The 13,706-nt window shown below is 40.1% G+C and overlaps 1 protein-coding gene across 1 annotated transcript in view; it reads left to right on the top strand.

Moving 5' to 3' along the window:
• ankrd13c (ankyrin repeat domain 13C) overlaps positions 1-13,706 on the top strand; it is a 46,154-nt gene that overhangs the window by 8,875 nt on the left and 23,573 nt on the right. The window contains exon 3 of the mRNA XM_036586077.1: positions 3,883-3,987. Coding sequence (XP_036441970.1) covers positions 3,883-3,987 — 105 coding nt within the window. The remainder of the gene's footprint in view (positions 1-3,882; positions 3,988-13,706) is intronic.

Genomic DNA, 13,706 nt, shown 5'->3' with positions numbered 1-13,706 from the left:
GGAACAAGAAGGGGCCAAACTCCCCGAACTGTTCCCACAAAGTTGGGAGCATGAAATTGTCCAAAATCTCTTGGTCTGCTGAAGCATTAAGAGTTCCTTTCACTTGAACTAAGGGGCCGAGCCCAAGTCCTGAAAAACAACCCCACACCATAATCCCCCCTCCACCAAACTTTACACTTGGCACAATGCAGTCAGACAAGTACCGTTCTCCTGGCAACCGCCAAACCCAGACTCGCCCATCGGATTGCCAGACGGAATTCACTGAGCTCCTGAGAGCGACCCATTCTTTCACAAATGTTTGTAGAAGCAGTCTGCATGCCTAGGTGCTTGGTTTTATACACCTGTGGCCGTGGAAGTGATTGGAACACCTGAATTCAGTGATTTTGGGGGGGGGGGCGAGTGAATACTTTTGGCAATATAGTGTATCAAAACCTCCATTTGTAACGTTTGCACCGTTTTTCTTTTTTTTCCGCTGAACTTTTTTTATTGCATTTTGTAGAGTCACAAATATATTACATTGTTCAAGTGAGACAATAAAAAGTGTGCTTCTGCATCTACCCCCTAACCCTTCAACCTCAAGCCACCTATGCCCCCCTAGAACCCGTCCTTCCCACTAAAGCTGCTCCTAGGGATCTGACAGAGATAAACAGAATATCTACCAGAGCAAGAGTGGCAAAATCATTATATAAATGATAGTAATTGTAAGTAATAAATAAATATGTACAAATGTATAAATAAAAATAAAATTGGGGGAAGACAAACTCAAACTTGATTCACGTGTTTAGGCATCGCTGTCGTCTTTGAGTGAAACAGAGTTGTTGATAAAATTAAGCATAGGATCCCAGGTCCTGTGAAAGGATTTCAAGGAACTCTTCAGGACAAATCTTAACTTTTCGAGCTCGATACATAATAGAACTTCCCGGATCCAACTATCCTGCGATGGAGGAGAGGCCTGCTCCCATTTAAGAAGAATGGTATATTTGGTTTGTAAGGTAGTGAAGGCAATAACACATTGTGAAGGACCAGGCAGGCACAAATTAGGGGGACTGTTAAGGGATTAGGGCCTAAATTACAGTTGAGGACTTGATTTAAGAGTGTCCAATATATTAGACCAAAAATTAGTCGGTGCACGTGGTCGACTGGAGACTGTTTACATCTCACCATTTCTTTTTTTAACGGCAACTGCCCTTCACATTGTGATGAATGGACTAACCGAAATTGTCAATAGTTTCATCTTGTTACATTGTTTTTGCTTTTTGAAGTTACCGTTACGTTTTTGTCGTGACCGAGTCGACACGCATCACGTCTTTATTGTCCAACTTGTTGAAGATTAAGCAAGGCCTTTGTTCCGGGTGAACTGAAATGTGTTCATTTAAAGGGGCCAAGCATCACTCAAACAAGCCCTGAGTGGGAGGAATAAAGGCATTGCTCAGCACCACCAGAGTCGTTATGGTGCGCCTTTTGTTAAATAATTAGTGCAGTCAATTGTAGTGAGTTGCAAAACAGTTGTTATTAATATCTGCTCTGCTGCCAGTTCCCTGTTGCCTGTTTCTTTTTTTCTGTCTACAAATGAATCAGTGAGGCACTTGTTCAGCAGTTTCTGTTGGCTTTCGTATTTTTCTAACGAACCAGGTTTGTGGAACAAGGGCCATGGTAGCAAAAAGGGAAACTGACAGTTTGCTGCTGCTCCTTTTCCAAGGGAAGTGGAATATATGCTGTTCTCTGGATTAAAACGAACGAGTAGAAAGAAAACAATGTTATTTTTATGGTTTCCCAGAGAAAATAAACATGTTATTGCCATCGCCACCCTCCCCTGCCGAGCACACAAGCCCTTTTTATCGCGGGAGTCATGTTTTACTTTGGTTACTAGGGAAGGGCTTCATTAGGTTTTCTAGAGCTGCTGGAGTTGGACATGTTCCCCGGGGAGGTGGAGACTTTAATACAAAATTAGAGCTGTTCCTTTGTGCCCGTGGCATCAGAAAGATGTTAAATTAAGCTTCCTAGGCCTCTTTTTGGGTTAAAGACAAGAGAGCGTTCAGTTTGAATGGGATGGAAACGCCTTGGTAACAGATACAGCTGTCCTATAGCCCTGTTTGTTGCTGTTATTAATGTCTGTCCTGAGTGATCTAATCACAAGTGGACAGCGAGTAGAGGTGGGCGATATGCCAACAATATAACATCACTGTACTTCGAGGCATTTTCAGGATATATGATGTAAATCATGACATTTATTTTTTCTGAGGTTTGATAAGTTGGAACAGACAAAAAAACAGTAATTTCACATTAAAAAATGACATTATAATAGTGATTTTTATTCAGTCTGTCACACGCATCTTGTATATGTAATGAAACATGCAGTTGGGCAGTGCTGTTTTTAGAAGTGTCAACAGTATCCACAATATGCTCAGAAAAGCATACTGTGATGTGATGTAAGCTAACATGATAATGATAAATATCATGCCTAATAGACATGTAGGTGTTTACACCTGGCATTTCCATGTCTTACATGTGTCTCCATTGACCACTTGTAATGAAATTTCGTGACCTTAGATATGCTGGACACATTTACTACATCAGTAGTAGGCTTGGGTCTGATCCACTCATACCAGCACAACACACACTAACACACCACCACCACATCAGTGTTACTGCAGTGCTGAGAATGATCCATCGCCATATAGTACTTGCTCTGTGAGGGTCCATGGGGGTCCTGACCACTGAAGAACAGGGTAAAAGGGGGCTAACAAAGTATGCAGAGAAACAGATGGACTACAGTCTGTAATTGTAGAACTACAAAGTGCACCTATATAGTAAGTGGAGCTGATAAAATGGACAACAAGGGTAGAAACAAGGAGGTGGTCATAATGTTATGCCTGATTGGTGTATGACCATGTTTGTGGATGAAAAAAAAAAAACTGAGCTGCTGGTGACTTAACGTCACTTAACGCTTTTTGCAGTCTCGTCTAGTGTTATAAAATAACACTAGTTTAGAGGAAAGTGCAAAGTCGAGTGACTAGTGTAAAGGCTGAAGTCAAGCGTGTTTTGTGGTGTGTGCAAAAAATGTGTGGTTCTAAAACGTGTGGGTCTTTGTCGTGGCTGAGCTGCTGTCATGCTTAGTTTTTCCTGGCTCCCTCACCACAAGTCAGTGAGTCCTCTAAGCAAGAAATGAGTGGAATGTGTTTATTTATTTATTTATTCAGACACAGAATAGAAATTTGACATGCAATTCATACTTTTAATTCATAACTTTTGAAATACTGTGATCATTTTTAAATATTATTTTCACATACAGCGGTATACTGTATTAAAGTACTATAGTGTACTGTAATGTAGTGCTTTAATGTAATTTGTGTATATATCAAGTATTTTACATCAATTTCAAACATGGTTTAGCCAATTGCCTACTTGATTTTAGGCTTGCCGGGTAATGATCAATCACTGACTAATTGGTTGGTTGTCAGTCAAAAAACTTGCCAAGATTTGCATCCCTAGCTGTCATACATAAATGTGCTGCAAGTCCTTGTTCATATATATGGGCTGTTTGAAACATTCCTGTTATCATGCATTTTATAACATGAAATCTAACTCTATTTGATTCACAGAGTGTATCATCTCGTGACCCCTGTTTAGGGGAAGAAAAAAAATCAATATTAACATGCGTATCATGTCATTCCTAGAAAAGAGCAGCTATGCCTGTGTGTCTTAGTGTTTTTCAAGTGTTGGTTAAATTTCTGTCTGATTTCTGTATAATTTCTGAATCTGAATCTGAATCCAAAAGCATTGGCAAGCAGCTCAAACAAGTCTAAACCATTGCAAAAATGCTGTTCCTGTTTTCGTATCTCTGCTTTCTTAATGCGTTTTCCTTCGTTTTCTCGTCCCCAGAGTGCGCACATCTCCTGCTAGCCCACAATGCACCAGTAAAGGTCAAAAATGCTCAGGGATGGAGTCCTCTAGCGGAGGCCATCAGCTACGGAGACCGACAAATGAGTAAGTTACCATCACTATATGTAGAATTCAGCAGCACGCTTTTTTAGACCTCATTGTAGCCCATTTTAGGCCTCTTTCATTTCTTTTACGACGCATCTGCTTGAAGGGAAATCACTTCATGTAAGTGCAGAGGTCAGATTTGCATTGACTGAGTGACGATACTGAAACTGACCTTAAAGTAGTTGTTATTGCTGAAAATGAGTAGTGTATTCAGATGTGTTACCCATTTGGCTAATTGCTTGAGGGAGAAATTCCTCTTGGCCTCTCTTGGTTATGAGATGAAAGTGTGTGTGTGTGTGTGTGTGTGTGTGTGTGTGTTTGTTTGAGTGAGTAAGTAGTTGTGAATGTGTGTGTGTTTGTGTCAGCCGTGTCAGCGTACACTTGCTGCAGCCAGCCTGACTGCTTTGATCATACATATTAGCCCAGTTTTACGGGCTCCTGTTCTGCATGTTGCCGCTAGCGGAATTAAAGGTTAAAACGAAAAAGAATCTCAGCAGCCGTCGTTATTTTTAGGGCTGTTGTTTTTGTAGCTGTCGTTGTCGTCGTCTTTTTCAGGGTAGGACGAGCGTCAAAATATGAGGTAAAAAGAAGGCACTCTCAATCATGCAATGCAGTGAATTTGCAAAGGTTTCTTTATGCAAAAGCTTTAATACATTTTCATGTTTTCATATTTACTTCCTGATTTTAAAACAAGGCTGCCTGTTCGATTTGTTTCCAGACTAGCTGGGTGAGTTATTTTGAATATTTAGGGGGTAAAAGCCACAAATCCACCAGCATGTCAGATTTGATGTTTCTATATACGTTGCTCTATCTTTGCGATAATATAGCGCCGAAATATGGTTCAGACATTTCCTGAGTCTGTAGAATCTGCCCTTTTGATTCCATCTCCTGACTCGCATCCACAGTTATGAGGCTGTGACGAAGGGTTGAGATACATATCATCTCTGTCTTGGCGTGAAACGTGTGAAACTGACCAATGGACACTCAGGAAATCAGTAAGGACTTGGCCATCACGTCAGAGACCCTTCATTCTTCAATCGACATTCAGTTGACATCAGAGACACGTGAAATGGTGTGCGAAGAGTTCACAGACAGTTTTGGGGAGTAAGGACGAAGGTAATGGAGCATTTTACTAGAAAACACATGGGTGTCCTGTTATATACAAAAATTGAGAACGCCTTTAGACACCATAGAGTTAAAGAGCAACATATACCGTCTAGCTTTATCTGATACTAGGCAGGGCCCTGTAAGGTGTTCTTAGATGTTTTATTCAAGGGACATCCTGATCCATTTCTTTGTTTTACTTTCTGATGCATATCGGTCCGATCTGATCCGATCTTTTCATTTTCATAACTCAATACAGCCTCACAACTTAAGTGAGAGATGTTAGGCTGTCCATTAATGCTATGTGCATAATGTGAATCTGGACTGATATGTTTTTTGTTTTTTGTTTTTTTTGTAGTGATTGGCAGATACAGGTTACATTGGCAGATATTTCAAATTTCTCAAACCTTGGACAATATCGAGCAGGCTTTGTTTAATGCTGGACATCACAACCCCAAACACAACCTGTACATGTTTCAATTTTCTTCTTAAAGTTTTATCCTTAGACCACTTTGTTCGCTTCAGGTTGTAGATTAAAAGTAAAGAGCTAAAAAAAAATAATAATAATTGGAGCGGGTGTACTGTGTGTGTGGATGAATGAAGAGTGTATCTGCTCTAACTTCAGTGGGGCAAATAACTCTATACCCTGGAGTGTAAAAGAAGACTTGTCCAATCTGTTCCCACATCTGCTTTCTCTAGCTTATTCTTTTGCATCCCAGGTTTGTAAAATGGTAAATGAGACAGTAAACGCGAATGCTCTTCCTCTGAGCTCAGGCCTGCTGGCTGCATTTCAGGGGAGATCACAGCACTGCTTCCCCTTTTGACTCACTTTGATGCTTTGCTCTACATAAGACAGCAGATGTTTCATCCGATCCACCCACGTCTCCCCCAAGGCCGCGTCGCACCGCAGGCAAGCATGAGATGTACTGTGGTTTCAGGCTGCGGTTAAAGAAATCGGACCCAGTTGGGTCATGACCTTTGTGTGGAGGAGAAAGACGTTAAACTGATGCAAAGCACATCTGCATGGCAAAAATGACGATACTCCGTTTTCTTGATACTCATGAGATTTTGAAATGGACACAATGCAAAACAGTAGTGCCACACTTGGAATGCTAAAACTATAAGTACAGTCATTTCTTTGTCAGTGTTTCATGTGCTGTACGTCACTACATACAATTTATTGAAATTTTAGTGTGTTGTGCTGGTATGAGTGGATCAGACACAGCAGTGCTGCTGGAGTTTTGAACACTGTGTCCACTCACTGTCCACTCTTTTTGGCACATCTGTCTTGTTGGTCCACCTTGTAGATGTAAAGTCAGAGACAAAAGCTCATCTGTTGCTGAACAGTTTGTGTTGGTCATCCACTAGTTCTTCATCAGTGGTCACAGGACGCTGCCCACAGGACGCTGTTGGCTGGATATTTTTGGTTGGTTGACTATTCTCAGTCCAGCAGTGACAATGAGGGGTTTAAAAACTCCAGCAGCACTGCTGTGTCTGACTCAGACCACTCAGACCAGCGCAACACACAGTAACACACCACCACCACGTCAGTGTTACTGCAGTGCTGAGAATGATCCACCACCCAAATAATACCCGCTCTGTGGTGGTCCTGTGGGCGTCCTGACCATTGAAGAACAGAAAGTTTGAAGGGTACGGCTGAACGCTTTGGGCAAAATATCTAATTGTGATTTTTTTTTTTTTTTCTGACCAGTATTGCAGTTGTTTTTTTTTGTTTTTTTTTAAGAAGAAGAAAATCAACATTTCCAGTTTTTCTGGCTTGTTGTGGTTGTGAGAAATACAAGCGTGTTTCCTTGCTTCTGATTTGGTCTAACTCATCTACAAGCGTTTCACAAGCTCTGTTTTGCTAGGCTAAATTTTCCCACTTGTTGATGATGTAGACTATAATTAAAATTGCAGCTCTTCCTATTTGAAAATTGCTTTCTTTGAAATTGCAATGTCAGTATAAAAATGAATTAATTATTAGGAGAATTAGGAGAGCTAACAAAGTATGCAGAGAAACAGATGTACTACAGTCTATAAAAAGGTAATTAATTAATGTAAGTAATGTAAGATGTTAAAATTTAATGTATTAATGATAATGGTTTTTGTCATATCACCTTAAGGATATGGCACTCTCACTGACTTTGAGATTCAAGTTTCATAAGAATTAATGAACAGAGAATTGATTGACCTTGGGGATTTATTTATTTATTTATTTTTAGCCAATCCTTTGCTCACTAAAGGTTAAACTGGTAGATTTTTATGTCTGATTAAAAAAAAAAAGCATGTGTAATGGATGCTGCCCCTTCAGATGAGCTAACACTAACAGCAGTAGATGATAACTTTATAGATGATGAAACTACACAAAGCGCCCCCTTCCTTTTTTTCTCCTCTGTGAACAATGGATGATACGCCAAAATGTTAGTTTGTCTAAAAGTCCCAGGGAACAATAACAGTAAAATATTAAACCAGTAACAGTAGAATATTAAAAATGTTAATATGATGCTAAACTTGAGTGTTAAACAACTAGTAAAGCTTGAATGAGAAATATAAGTATGAAAAGCAGGGCTTAAAAACTGCTGATCGGACCTCTCTGAGAACTGCGTGGGCGTTATCTGTAACTTAACTGACGGATGGATAAAGCAACACATGAATGAAGCAACAGATGAACGAATATTGTTCGTGTATGGACAAACTAATGGATGGACAACAGGCAGCTACAGACAGGTGGTCTAGCTTGCTAGCTTTTGGTTATGCTGCGTTAGCTTTAGCTCACCAAGTTTTTCTGAAACTGTTTTTTTGTGGGTGGGGCAAGAGACACCAGCCTTGTGATTGGTCAGCGGAATGCTTATGGAAACGTTACCTAAGATTAGCACCACCCAGTTTATATAGAAATGAGGAAATATGGTAAAATATATTGGTCATTTATTGGTCATTGGAACATTATTCATAGGGTATACTTAGTAGATGTTTACTGTTCACCTGCAAAAACTAGATTAACCTAATTAGAAAGAAAGCACAGGTAGAGCTGGGCGATATGGCCAAAAATGTTATCACGATAAACAAAATTCATATCGTTCGATATCGATACATACCGCGATAAATGTCAAAACATTATTTCTTTCAAGTTTGAAGGCTGATTTTTGCTCCTGGGTGGTTAATTGCTGTTTTAAACTATCCTTTATGGTCTGAACACGACAAACACTCACCAAACAGTGGAATATTTCACAAATCTGTCATGGGAGAGTGGGAGAAAGTGTCTGGTGAGCTGTTTTTACCAGCTGGAAAAGCATGGCTATTTTTGTAATAGTCATAATTTAAGAAAGAAAACCCCGCTACAAATGACATCACAGTATTCAGACACCAGCCAGCGACGACTGGATTTCTCTATACTATCGTAGTAGTTTAAGGGGTGAACCACAAAATATCAACACCAGACAAACAGAGTCCTCCTTTTAGGAACGTTTAAACTGAAAGCGGTGCTTTTGTGTCGTGTTTGATCCACAGTATCATCAGTTCTCCGTGCTGTGTGAGTGACAGAGCGCTGCTTCAAGTTAGCCAGCTGCTAAAAACAGCTAACCTGGAAAACTAGCGCTCTCACGCTCTCCAATGCCTCACAGCTTCCTCAGTTTACTTTCTTTAAATCAGGGCTGTAATTTACATGAACCCACTTCTTTCTTTCACTTTCGTTGCTTGGGAATGCACTAATACTTAAATATGACTGTCCGAGCGCTGTAACAGCGCTGTAGTTGTGAGGATAGTCATTTAACGCTGCTAAAGCTGGTTAGGACGTACGGAAAGAGGTGAGTTCGCTGTAGGACAGTACAGTTACACCACTGACCTCGTCACTCACACTCGGTCACAGGAGAACAGATCGCCGGTCGCGCCTCTCAAACAGGGACTGTATAACTCCGCGTTTCAGCCGTTGCTAAAGACTCATCTTACTCATGGCCCCCTCCCTCTCTAATCATGCAGAAAAACTCGGAAGTGCGCCCTCTCCTGGCGACAGCAGAGTAGTGTCGCTTTCCTTGCAGTAGAAAACGCCAAGGCTTTCGCTGAACGTGAGAGTGTGAGAATGGTGTATTATATCTAACGTTTATCGAACATGTCGTATCGCTCTATTGAGGAAAAGTTATTTCGCGATAATTATCGTTATCGTTTTATCGCCAGCCCTAAGCACAGGTTTAGGTTCCCTGGGTCTTCAGCAGAGAAGTTTCTTTTCATTGATTGTTTCTGGTTCTAGCTAACCTCAGCTAGAGTGGTAACATAGTCGCAGTGGAACTCTGACTTCCAATTCACCGTAACGTGTCAGTTTACTTTACGTAAATACAAGCAAAACTTTCTCACCTCATTCTCTGTGAAGCATCATAACCAATGTTGGAATAGTGGTTTCATCATTGAACCTGAAATGGTTAACCAAGTATTTGTGTGCAAAGATATTGGAATGTGTTCATTTCCTGTCTTTCTCTAGTTCTGTATCTTCCTCTTGTTCCCTCTGGCCATCCGTACTCCCTTCTCTGGATTTCAAATGATGTTAGGAAGTACAGTGTTGTCCATTTTGGTGCTTTTCGCTGTGTCTCTGATTGCTGACTCAGATTGCAGTACAGTTATATATTTCTTCCATTTCAGAAGCAGTCACGTTGACTGGGCAGTATAACAGATAATTAAATGCGTCGTCATACTGGCAGTTTATTTTGGACAAATATTAAATGGTTATTTTAATTGGATACAGTTGCATGCAAAAATTTGGGTGTGACTTGTTGCTTTGCTGAAAATAACATCCTCTACAGAGAGCACACAGTTTAAAACACAGTTACTGTTTGAGTTTAACATTGTTGTTAATGTAATGTAATGTTCCTGCAGCATGTTAAACTCATCAAATTAATAGAAATTGTGCACTAAAATTAGCACAAGTGCTATATTTAAATGTTTTCAGTAGAGGATGTGTTAATTTTGCTTAGAAAATCAACAAAACATGTCATTTGACCTGCGGTGTTCAGACTTTTGCATATGACTGTATATGCCAGCATGGATACAGCACTGTTATTTTGTATCTTTCTAGCTTATAATTATGATAATTATGAAGATGCACCAAACTGTTATAAACAGTGATAAACACCTGCAACTGAATGTGACCGAAGTTGTAGTTCTAGATGAAAATCAGTGTTTGTGTAAAGGTCCGTCACTGGCGTAATATGCAGCTTTTATGCATTTTTTTGTTGTAGCTTTAGAAGGTTGGCTGTGAACTACAGTATTTTAGGCCAAAATGTCAGTTTAACACTAAATTCAATTTAGTACAATTTAGTAAAACATTTAAAGGAAATATTACTTTTCTGTATTTTTGTAAAATTTGCCAAGTGTGCCATCATCCTGCCCTCTAAACAGCTACAGTAAAGAGTGACTCACGGTTTGAAAGGGAGGAGATCACTGGGCTGGAAAGCGTTCTCTGCTTGTTTGAGACAAACGGCGACGTTCTTGTTCATTATAATAAGGATATTGGAATGACTAATATGACCTAACTGCAAATTGCTTTTCGTCTCATCAGTGTTCAGAAAGACGATGGGGCTTCTAATGAGGGTGCGTACATGGACTGAACATCACAGATCCTTAAAAACCACAGGGCTGGCAAAGCTACAAAGTAGTGACTAACCATGGAAGGAGCTGCATCACAATCCTGTCACAAGAAATTACGCACACTGATCCAATTACGCACACTTCCTTTCAACTGCTTGTTTTTACTTGATGTGTTTGGTGCGCTCTCAAAATGCTTACTAATCAAAAGCACACAGTGGACTTGCTTGAGATACTGAAAATCCATGTGAAGTTGCTGGGTTTAGTATTTGCAAACCAATAATTGTGTTCTTGCTCTGCTGATAACTTTAAGAAGAATCTGAAGAGGAGCCATCAGCCCAGACACTCGTCAGTCCTCACCTGCTTCCTGGTGCACTGATGTGCAGGTGGTAGCATTAATTTCGTTATTTTAAAGGAGATTGCAGACCATTAGTATGTGTTTTTGACCAAAATAAAATTCTTTAGTTCAGACTAAAATCTAAAAAATGAAGAAACGAAAACGAAACCAAAACTCACCCTCTTTTGTCATTTAGGCTTTGGAGTCGATGTTTCTATCATTTGTTAATTGTAGTGCCACGCTAATGCTTCTGTACCTTGACTGACCTTGTTTCGATCTGGGCTATTTGGGGTAATTTGGGGAAATTACACAGATCCTTTATTGCATATTATGAATTGGCCAGTCAAATCACGCACACAGTACATTTATCAGACCTTCTCTGGTAAAACTAATCCAGCTCCAATAGGGCTTAACTCTGAGTATTACTGGGTTAGCCAAGCAGAATCCAAGTAGATTTCTAAACAAGTAAACAAATACATGTTATTACATAGGGCCATATTTACTGTGGTTAGGGCTGCAGCAAATATTTGATAATATTTCATAAATTTGACAATTAAAATATTTAAAAACAGGAAAACCATTAGAATAACCCACACATTACCAGGTGCTTCTGTGGGGAAACAATCTTTTACTAGTAGAATGCAGCTGCCAGTTCTTGTGATTTGGTGCAGTTTACAAGACTCTGACAGTTCTTGTGATTTGGTGCAGTTTACAAGACTCTGACAGTTCTTGTGATATTGGTATTTAACTCCAGCTGCAGTCTAAATGGCTGTCCTACTGCTCCAGATTGCTAGCTAACTAGCAAACTCTCAGTTGTATTTATTACTGAGAATCAACGAGAGAGTGCCGGCTAGCTAGCTGTTCAGAGCTGTCGGAAAATTATTCAGACTTCACTGGCAATTAAAGCTGATGTAACTGAGTTAGACAGTTATAAGTCCTTATAAGAGAGTCAGTCTACTTGGCGACAATCTTGACAACGCTGCCGGGCATTTATTTCCATGCATTCCCTCCATTTCATACAAGTCCATGCTCCAATGCCTTTCAATGGGGAGACACCTAAAAACTCTCAGAAGCCAAATTATGGTTTCAAACACGCGTTTAAAATCACCGGTAAAATCTGACAAAAGTTCTGTTAATAGTTTGTAGCGTTTACCTCAGATATCGCACAAAAACACGTTTTTTCTGGTGTTTCTGGTTACTGCACTGCTCAGATCTCCGCAACTGAGGGGGCCTCTCACTGCTCTTTCACCATAAACAGACGGCCTGTCGAGCGTTACGAGCTTCTCATTTATTCTTCAACAGTAACCTGTCTCCTCTTTTGTAATGTCTCAGATTTAGCGTGTGCACCGGTATAAAGCGGCTTTGGGCGCCTTGAAAACACCCATCACTCCCCTGTTCACTGACGAGTTCACCAAAAAGTCATTTCTAAGACGGTGGTTGAAAAGACACTGTTTCTGCTCTCCGTCGCGGCTCACTGCTGTTCAGAGTCAGATCAGGTTTGCTAGATCGTGTTGGATCAGCGACTTACTATGAAATAATTATTAAGCAGCAGGTTTCTTTTCATTACCTTGTATTTCAGTTCAGTTTTATTAAAAAGCAAAATAATGCAGTTTATGCAAATAATAAGGCAAAAACAGGACCAATATATATATATATATATATATATATATATATATATATATATATATATATATATTTTTATTCTTTTTAGCTGTTAAAGTAAGAAGACTTCTTGTTACAAAGTTGTTGATTATTTGAGATATTTGCAGCCCGAGTATGGTTTTGGGCCTTTATTTTCATGTACATGTAAATTCTGTCCAATTTGTGACTGCAACTATTCTTGCATGCTTTAATAAGATCCTGCATTTTTATCTCCTCCAAGCCAGGCTGTGCCAAAATATCCCACTTTATAATGTCTCTGGAAATATGAGTTTATTTTATAGTAGAGGAGACGCAGAAATATATCAGATTATGATGTTTTATGATTTGTTGTCTTTCCAGAAAGAATGGCAAGTATTGCCAAAAAAGACAATTTTGGTTTCCTAAAGATCTTTTCAGTGGCTGCTTCTTTTTGTAAATTAGATGTACGTGTTTCCAAGCCAAGACCCCTCTGGGTTCTATATTTCAAAGATTATAACCACCGAACTCTGACCCCTGCTATGAGGAGATTTTGTAATATACTGAACGACTTCCAGGCGTCGTTTTCCCCTCGTCCAGGTCACAGTGTGCTGTAGAGTTCACCACTGTTCTGTGAACTCGCTCCACTCTGTTAGGGAAAGCTGCTCTTAGATGGAGGTGATTTTGCTGAATTGTTGTTGAGCTTTAGCCCCAGCAGAAGTGGAGCACCGCGTCTGGCTGCAGGCTTAGCGGCAGCTCATGGTCTGCCACTCTCAGTGAAGCTTTAATATAGCCAATCATTAATCGGCTGTACGCCAGATTCAGCTCTCTTGGTGCTGCGATATCAATTTGTTTTTAACCCTAATAATGTGGGCAAGCGTTGCCTCTGTTTCTGTTTTACTTTGGTGTTTTGTGGCGAGAGCCACTGGACCTTGCCCTGTTTACAGTCTGTTGACTCATATCGGCACGCAGATGCTGGGAGCCATTTTTAGGTTTGCTTACCCAGAATTCAAGCATTCCAACGTCAGTAAGCCGGTTTGTAGGCGGGTGTGTGTGGAAGGCAGTGAAGGCTGTGTTTTCCTTTCTGAGT

This window comes from Colossoma macropomum, unplaced genomic scaffold (assembly GCF_904425465.1).
Source record: "Colossoma macropomum unplaced genomic scaffold, Colossoma_macropomum, whole genome shotgun sequence".
NCBI classification, from domain to species: Eukaryota; Metazoa; Chordata; class Actinopteri; order Characiformes; family Serrasalmidae; genus Colossoma; species Colossoma macropomum.
The sequence above is the reverse complement of the archived record's forward strand: the minus strand, read 5'-3'. Positions and strand labels throughout refer to the sequence as shown.